Source organism: Anguilla rostrata, chromosome 8, assembly GCF_018555375.3.
Source record: "Anguilla rostrata isolate EN2019 chromosome 8, ASM1855537v3, whole genome shotgun sequence".
Classification (NCBI taxonomy): Eukaryota; Metazoa; Chordata; class Actinopteri; order Anguilliformes; family Anguillidae; genus Anguilla; species Anguilla rostrata.
The window spans coordinates 44,486,567-44,495,495 of NC_057940.1; the positions used below are offsets into that span (position 1 = coordinate 44,486,567).

Here is an 8,929-nt window from a genome sequence, read left to right on the forward strand (position 1 = left end):
TTTTCTTCAGTTTTATTGATAGCAGTGCTTTAATGTGTGCCATATCTTTCTTTAGTGTAATTTCTAAGATATTCTGCCAATGCATGAATGTAATATTACAATATATTAATGCAAAAGGTTAGCTGTGGAAATATTAGCTGATCAGTTTGGAAGGCAGTTAGTGATTCCCACCTTTCCTCCCCATGGCAAATAAATGTATGTTTTTCAGCACATCTTCACCTGATAGCATCAACAGGATTGGTTTGATTAATCTGCTGAGACAGTTCAACAGACAAACAGTTGAAGGCGTTGTTTTCTCAATCTACTTCTTGCATAAATGGAGTAATCATAAGACTCTGTTAGAACCTCTGTAAGTTTTTTCATCTTTAATGATGCTCCAACTCTCCATGGTACCCTGCTTGTGCACACAATCATGGTAAATGATGAAATCACAAGTTCCTTTGGGGGTGGGGGGCATATCATTTGCTGTATGTACGGATTAATGATGTCCCACTCGTATACAGACAACCTTACAGAGACTGCACAAAGGCTGGACAAACATCAGTTTTTTTCTCAGATTTAGGTCACATCGGTGTAAGAAATTAGTAATTGCTTGATTATTGTAAAATGGGGGAGAGGTGAAAGATTAAAAGGCATCTGTTTTGGTTACTCATTTATTCAGTCAGTGATTAATTTGCTATTTTTGAGGAGTCATTCCCATTATAAACTAATTTTTTAATCATTAAAAATAACTCAATTTTCACAGTGTCAAGACTCACAGCTTGCAGTTGCAATACATTTCTACAGGATCTCATTTTTATAATTAACACAACCTACTCCATGCCATCAAAGCAAAAAAAAAAAAAAAAGTTAATATTAAATAGCTGATAGGAATAAGTACTCCCTAAATGAATTCAGGAGCAAAAAAAAATTGTTGAAAGGCTACTGTTTGTCTCTGTAAGGTCCATGAATCATAATGAATTCCAAGCAAGTATTCAGCTGTGAAGATGTAAGAATGTCTCCTTTCTGCACATGCAAAAATGAAACCACAGATTTGATTGCTATACCCTATTTAGATGAGAGCCATTAGGCCTAAACCGAACCTTGCCTGTTGGCTGAGATTTGGCCTTATGGCATCTCTGGATTAGATGTGGCATCTGGGCCATATCTCAATGGTGGATGTGGGCCAGATCTGGGCTGCGAAAAGGTTTCCTGTAGAGCAGCTGGATGCAAGCGTGAAATATTTATAATCTGCACTTTTTTCTTTTCTATTAATTTGGACTATTAAACAGTTAGTTACTGAAAACTGCATTATCTTTTCATTTTACAAGGCAATTACATTGAGGGCACTTTTGATGCGCTGTGGGCAACAGGTTCCTCTCTGTCGACCGAACCCATATGAAAGTATACACAATAAAGCCATATCAATATCAAGCTCTAATGCAAAAAAAAGGCACTAAACTTAAAGTAACACCTTTCCACTGGCAAAAAATCTAAATACTACCAAATTTATACAAATGGGCATGTCTTAGTTAGATCATTCCAAAAGTATATCAGTAATTTTTGCAGCATTTTAGAAAATAAAGTTTTTGAATGAGGGGAAATCAAAGATAGGGGCAAATAGCCATTTCTGTCAGGACCACTGTCATCAAATTAGAACTTTATTGACATTAAAGGCAATACAGTTATGTTTGGCGGTATGGCTCTGTTCTGGAGCTCTCCCGCCAACCACGCAGCCCACGTGGATAAGGCCGGGAGGCCAGCAGCCAAACCCCCCTAGAGGGGTACACACAGAACAGATCCAGCAGCAAAGCAAGTTCTTAACACATAGGGATGGAGCAATGCAATTTCTTAACACATAGGGATGGAGCAATACAAATTCTTCACACATAGGAATGGAGAAATGCAAATTCTTGACGCATGGGGATGGAGCTGGGGTGGTGGAGGGGATTTACGAACCAACGTGCAGCGCTTGCATGCAGGAGGAGCAGCCGAATGAGTAGAGGGAGGCTGTTTAAGTAGACCGCCCTGTTAGTGAATGTACTGTGATAGGCGAACATCACTCAGCTGAGCCATCAGCTGATTCAGCCGGAGCGCTTGACTCTCGTGGCCTGCCAGAACAACGCGATGCTCCATATGTGTATATAAATAAAAATAATGATCAATTCTTACTTATTTAGCAACATACTACATAACTCAAATAGAGCCTTTGCTGCAATTAAATAAATATCAACACACATTTAATCTATAATTATTATTATTATCTAATTATGAAAGTCAGTAGGAGCAAGATGGAATACATGTGCATGAATGAGATGGAGGACAGTAGCATGGTGAGGATGCAAGGAGTAGAGGTGGCGGAGGTGGATGATTTTAAATACTTGGGGTCAACTCTTCAAAGTAACAGGGAATGCGGAAGAGAGGTGAAGAAGAGAGTGCAGGCAGGGTGGAGTGGGTGGAGAAGAGTGTCAGGACTGATCTGCGACAGAAGAGTACCAGCAAGAGTGAAAGGGAAGGTGGCACTGACGAGAAGACAGGAGACAGAGCTGGAAGTGGCAGAGTTGAAGATGTTAAGATTTTCATTGGGAGTGACGAGGTTGGACAGGATTAGGAATGAGTATATTAGAGGGACAGCTCAGGTTAGACGGTTTGGAGACAAAGTGAGAGAGGCAAGATTGAGGTGGTTTGGACATGTGCGGAGGAGAGATGCTGGGTATATTGGGAGAAGGATGCTGGAGATGGAGGAAAAGAGGAAGGCCAAAGAGGAGGTTCATGGACATGGTGAGGGAGGATATGCAGATGGTTGGTGCAACAGAGGAAGATGCAGAGGACAGGAATAGATGGAAACGGATGATCCGCTGTGGCGACCCCTAACGGGAACAGCCGAAAGAAGAAGAAGAATTATTCAGCATTAAATGTTTTTTTCTGCTAGCCCATATCAAAACTGGCTTATTAATGTACATACTGAATATAATCAGCTACTGTAAAAACGAATCAGGAAGCCATAATTAAAAACAAAACAACAATATATAGAATGCATTAATTGCGGATTAATTAAGTGAGGTCTTAAAGGACCTTATTGTTATTTTTTGACCAACTGGGCCATGTATCACAAAGCAAGATTCCTGAGTTAGCTGGATAACTACAGAGAGTAAAACCTGGAACCCAAATCTGGAACATATACTGAAATAAAAAGAGCAGTTTCAGGTTTTACTCAGCACAGTTACCCGTGAACTCTACAATCCTGCTTCATGAAATACCCCCCTGATGTTGTTAAAACTGTAAACATTCCTTATTCCTAGTATTATTCTAGCATGACTTTTTAATGAAAAGCATAACTTTTTAATGAAAGAGAACTTTTTGAAAGTATAAATTTTATACACAAAAAAAACTTGCTGAGGTCCAATTTGTTAAATGCTCTCTTCTAACAAAGTTCACTTAAAAACTTCCCTCATGAGGTTGTGACACAGAACCAAAAGAACATGGGTAGACAATGATAGGGAGGAGCAAGGGATGAGCAAAGGAGGGAGCAGAATTATTTGGGGTTTAAGCCCGTTGGGTTAATTAGGGTTTTAAGCACATGGATAATTTGGTTTTAGTGTGTCAGGCTAATCCTGTATTGTTTTCCTATGGTTTTACTGTAAAAAATGTTCTCCTTAAATCTATTCAATTTCCTGTGAGACAAGTCAGAGACATAAAACTTAGCACACTTTTCACAAACATGTTAAATAAAGACACTCTGAAATATCATCTGTCAGAAATGCAAGATAAGAAGCAGGAACTGGGGTGGATTACCATTTAAGATGTGTATGTGTGTATCTGTGTGTGAGTGTGGGTCTACGTGTGTCAGAGGGGGTTGTCCATCCTCCTTCCCCCTTCTCTCTTTCACTACTTAAATTTCTTTTAGTCAGCAGTCAGTTTAGAAAACTTTCAAAGAAGAAGTATATAACAGTTAGTTGGAAGTGGGTATCTGAGTCCTGCATGTAGGTCTGGCATTCTAAATTTCATCTCTGGTTCTTCTGGAATATACTGCTGTCGTTTGGTTTTTTTAAATTTTGGACTACTTCAGTACAAATGAGCTGTGTTTTTCATATTTTACCTTCATGACTGCCCATGTCTGCAACTTTTTTAAATTGTTGAACCTTATTTTTAGATTTTTAATGAATATTTATATAGTTTGCTCTCCTTATCTACAAATTCAGCGATTTCATGAGTGTTCAGTATTCAGACTGCCGGATGTCAAATGAGGGTGTTTACAGTTAAAACTGCTGGGTTCGGAAAATGAAACATATTTCACATAATCCTCACCTTGATGACATTAATGGAGGTTCCAACCGAGCTGCTTTTGAAGGAGAACAGGAGTCCTTCCTTCAGACATATCCAGACCTTGAGGAACAACTGGAGTCCTTAAATTGTATCAATAAGGAACAGTATATAATACTACGTACCCGTGCCCATCACCGACCGATATAATGGCTGTCATAACCTAATGTTTCAAGTTTTTTGCGGCCAACACTAACGCAATACCTCTACATTCACCCCCGTGGTCATGTAGCCCAAAGCATGCAGGTGAAAAAGTGGAGAGACTGGGACAGCCGCCCTCCCTGTATGGCCTCCTGCTACGGAAATAGTGCAGCAGCTTTTCCAGAACATCTTAAACGCTATGATTGCCAAGGGCAAGGGCCAGGTACTGGTTGGACTGCATGGGGGACAAAACCCAGCCAAGAGATATCTGTAGCTTCACCCCTGCAGAAGACATGACTCCACCCCACAATATATCAATACAAGAAGAATGGCTTGGCCAGAAGATTATATATGTGAAGAAGTTAAGACCTTCAGAAAGTAAAGGAAGCGACTGGTTCCATTTCTCAGTATCGGTAGATGTGGTTTTCCACCACCTGCCTAGGCTCATTTTTATTGGTCTGCAAGTGCCGCAGAAAATTTGTGTTTAGATTCAGAAATTCGCAACAAGGTGCAAACTTTAGTTTCCGTAAAAAGTAAACAAGAGTTCCAAATTTTAACTGCAACCATAATTCAGATAAATTAGTCAACAACTACATAGGTAAATTAAAATGAATTAAAATGCAGTTTAAATTATATCATTATATAAATGCTTTGTCATACATAAAGATAACTTAATTCCAAACTATTTAATATTTAATGTTCTTTAATGATGTGAAAATGTTAAAAGTTATTGGAAGTAATTAGTACTACTGTGATAGAAAACAAGCCTGCTTATTGTGTTTAACTATACGAAATGTATTTTTATGTGTTTATAACAAAACTATATATATAACTAATTGTGCAAAATGGAAAGGTACTAGAAAGGAACGACCTTCGAGGAGGAAGACGTGTGGATGAGGTGAGGGAGTCAGATAGATAAAGTTCTGGGCGTCCCGCCAAGTTTCAACTGCAACAATTTTTGATACAAAGCTTGCCACAGGTGTCTGAAAATGTCATAACTATGTAAACATGAGTTGAAGGATACTTCGTAAATGGAGTAAAATTCATGGTTAAAAGTACACTTTCTATAAGTATATAATCAGGTGGTATATTTATGACCATTGCTCGCAAAATCATATCCTAATCAATAGCCTGTGTGACTTTCTTGAAAACTGCATGTACAAAGCAGGATTGTATGCGAAGGCAGAAAAAGAAGTTAGATTAAGAAGGGACACCCTCCCGTGCCGTGAGGCGCCAGGAAACTAAGTGTTTCATTTGGGTTTCTGGAGTGAAACAAAAAGGTTCTCAGGAAAGCAGAAAGTTGGTATGGCCGGGGGAGTAAGAAAGTGTCATGCCAGGCGAATCACCTCATAGAAAGATAGCTTACGGAAAGATATAAGAGGCAGAACTTGTAAACAGAAGTTTGAGACACTCTTCTCGAACTCTGTGATGAGTGCTTTAACAGTTTCTTCTCTTTGGCCCAGAAAAGTTATATTGCTGAATTACTCTGCGACCTGACTGAGTTATTTGCCTCCATTGAAGGTAAAATCCACAACACTACACAACAGGAAAACTTTATTGGCTCATTCTGCCCACAAACCACCATGAAAATGTCTTGTACTTCTAAATGGACCATATTTTATTATATTATATAAAAAAAGACAAGAAAGGAAAACAGTAGCATTTTATCAAATTATAGGAACAATGGATTGTCAAGAGTGAAAACAGATACAAAGTTTGAAAAAGACAAGGAACTTTAGAAAAGAACAACTTCTTACAGGGAATTTAACTTTTTTTTTTTTACGTTTTAGAACAACTTTCTAGGAATATTCCTATGTAAGCCCTTTAAGGCCTTTATAGTCCCCTGTACATTTGTAATGAAGTTTAAAAACACTGTTATAATGACATCATGAGGGCAATCAATGCTATGTTGGGTGTGTTCGACACTGCAAGCAGAGGGCTTTTTGATAATCTGTGTAAAAGAAGGATGAAAAAATTTTAACTGGTTTATAAACATCACATTCATTTGACATTCATCGGAGATTGTTAGGTTTCCCGTTCATGCACATTCAACATAGAAGACTCTGAGTCACATATTCTAAGTGTTAGTATGAGTTTAACAGACCTCTGAAACCATGGATAAAAAAGAGCATAAATGATTGGATTGATGGAAGAATTCAAGTATACTAGAGGTGCTGTAATTAAAATTGCAAGATGGACAGATTTGTTCCTAAAATAGATTTCAAGGAATGCACATACATAATAGGGTACTAAACACAGAAGGAAGACTGCCACTAGAATTCCAAGGGATTTTGCTGCTTTCCTTTCAGAGGCCATAGAACCATGATCATTTTTTGGGCACTTTCTGACACTCTTAATTTTATTTGCATGCTTTTTAGCAATAGCAAAAATTTTCAAGTTTATAATTACAATCATTGAGCATGGTAAAACAAATACAATTATGAAGTCAACAATAGCCCATACTTTATTTACTCTAACAACACACTCACCACATGTGATGTCTGCTTTCATGTCAGGAATATTTCCATTGAAATAAAGAAGCACCATATTGTAGATTAATGAGTACAACCACAGTATGGCTATCACCCTCAAAGTTACATTCACTGTCATTTTCATGGAATAGTGAAAAGGGTTGGAGATAGCAAGATAACGGTCCAATGCAATTAAAGCTACATTATAAATTGATATACAAGTAAAGTAATAAGCTGCTACTTTAAAAGTTGTGCAATACAAAATATCAAAGCACCTCCATGGATCTATCCACATAGTAAAATAGAGGGGCATCACAATTACCCCAACAAGGAAGTCCGCCATGGCTAAAGACATCAGGAGGAAATTAGTTGGTGTCTGAAGCTGCTTGAAGTGACAGATGGAGATGATCACAAGCAAGTTTCCACACACGGTCAGTGAGACAACTACCGCTACAGACATATACAGCAACACATCCGCTGCTGTTGGTGAAGTTTGCAAACAAGAAAAGTTTGAATGGACACAGGGTGTCTCTTGATGCTCTTCTTTGAGATCCATGAAAGAAGTGGTTACAGTTTCATTGAACAATGAAACGTTCTGTCATTATACTTAATGTAGGCTATCTAAAAAAAGAATATCCTTCTGTGAATGTGCATAAAAAGTGTAGCATAATGTAGCTTGCTGGTCTTGCAGAGTCCTTTTGGATCATCAGGTGCAGTAGGAGCACATTTATATACAGGGGTTACCATCGTATTTTTTTTTTTTTTTTGGGTGGTTGTCTGTGAATCCCCATCAGATTAAATTACATTTATTTGTACAGGGGGTTGTGTTAGGAGACCGAGATCATAACTGGAAAAAGTCAGTGATGTAATCAAATAATAAAATCAGAGCAGGGTTCAAGACGAAAGAGCTTTCAACTTAACACTGGTGGATTAACTAACAGAGTGGATTGCATGCAGTGATTTGAATTATCTAGGAGTTCATGGAAAATTAAGGCAAACATCTTTAAACACAAGTTCATTCAGCTCATTTACATACATAAAAATTCTAGACCTGGTTTACATAATTCCCATAATAGCGAGTATAAATTCACTATCACTGAAGCACTCAGGCAAATTAACTATGTTGACAAAAAAACTAAAGCGCTGAGCACATACAGATTACAATCAAAATAAGCCCTAAGAAGAGAAACCTATAGCCATTAAAATTACGAGAACCTGAACTGCTACAATGGATATGAATATTCAGGTAGGGGATGAGAGGAGAACCAAGATGCAATGGAAGAAGTGGGTGTTCAGTTTAACATTTTGCACCTGAAGGTACACAACAATTCTCCTGTCCTGACCACCATGGAAAGTTGATTCTAACATGCCTTGTGACTGGCAGCAGTGACTATGGAGGGAGCGGATAGTCAGTATAATGGAGCTGTTCTGCTGTTCTGTTAACTACTCGTTGGCTAGTGTAATTTGGTAGTTGCAGTGTGTTTACATGTTGCTGTGTATAACAAAACACGTTTGCATGTGCGTTGGATCATTTATTCACAAGAAAGGATTGAATGCATTTAACAATTGTGATCAAAGCTAGTCATAGTGCTACCAACCCTGTAATACTCACTCAAATATATACAGTATCAGACGCGTCATGCCCATTCAAGCTGGGGGGGCACGTGCCCCACAAGATTTTTGATATCTGGATTTTTTATATTTTTATTTTATTATTATTATTTTTTTAATAATATGTAGTTATGATCATTTTATATTATGAGTCAAAAGTATTCTTCTAATTATGTCACAGATCGTGACTCATCCTGCATACCAGCAGAGTTGACTAACTTGGGGTATTTCCATTAAGTCAAAATCCTGTATAATCCGTGCCAAGAGAACCAGGTTTGTTGCTGATAATGTGAAAGTGACTGGTGATTACTGCTACTGCTGATAATTGCCAATTGATTCCCAAGTATTGTGGCTCTGTGCAAAACACAAACGTAAAAAAATAAGACACAAAAACAGCTCAAGTG

At 38.0% G+C, this 8,929-nt stretch overlaps 1 protein-coding gene across 1 annotated transcript; it reads right to left on the reverse strand.

Annotated features, from left to right (window-relative positions):
• Window positions 1-6,050: 6,050 nt before the first annotated feature.
• Window positions 6,051-7,590, reverse strand: LOC135260375 (trace amine-associated receptor 13c-like). The gene has a single exon (XM_064345597.1). The coding sequence runs from the start codon at window positions 7,468-7,470 to the stop codon at window positions 6,469-6,471; it is 1,002 nt and encodes a 333-aa protein (XP_064201667.1). The 5' UTR covers window positions 7,471-7,590; the 3' UTR covers window positions 6,051-6,468.
• Window positions 7,591-8,929: the final 1,339 nt, after the last annotated feature.

Bases quoted from the DNA above. Each gene is read 5' to 3' on its own strand.
- LOC135260375 (XM_064345597.1), bottom strand. From the start codon at position 7,470: ATGGATCTCAAAGAAGAGCATCAAGAGACACCCTGTGTCCATTCAAAC.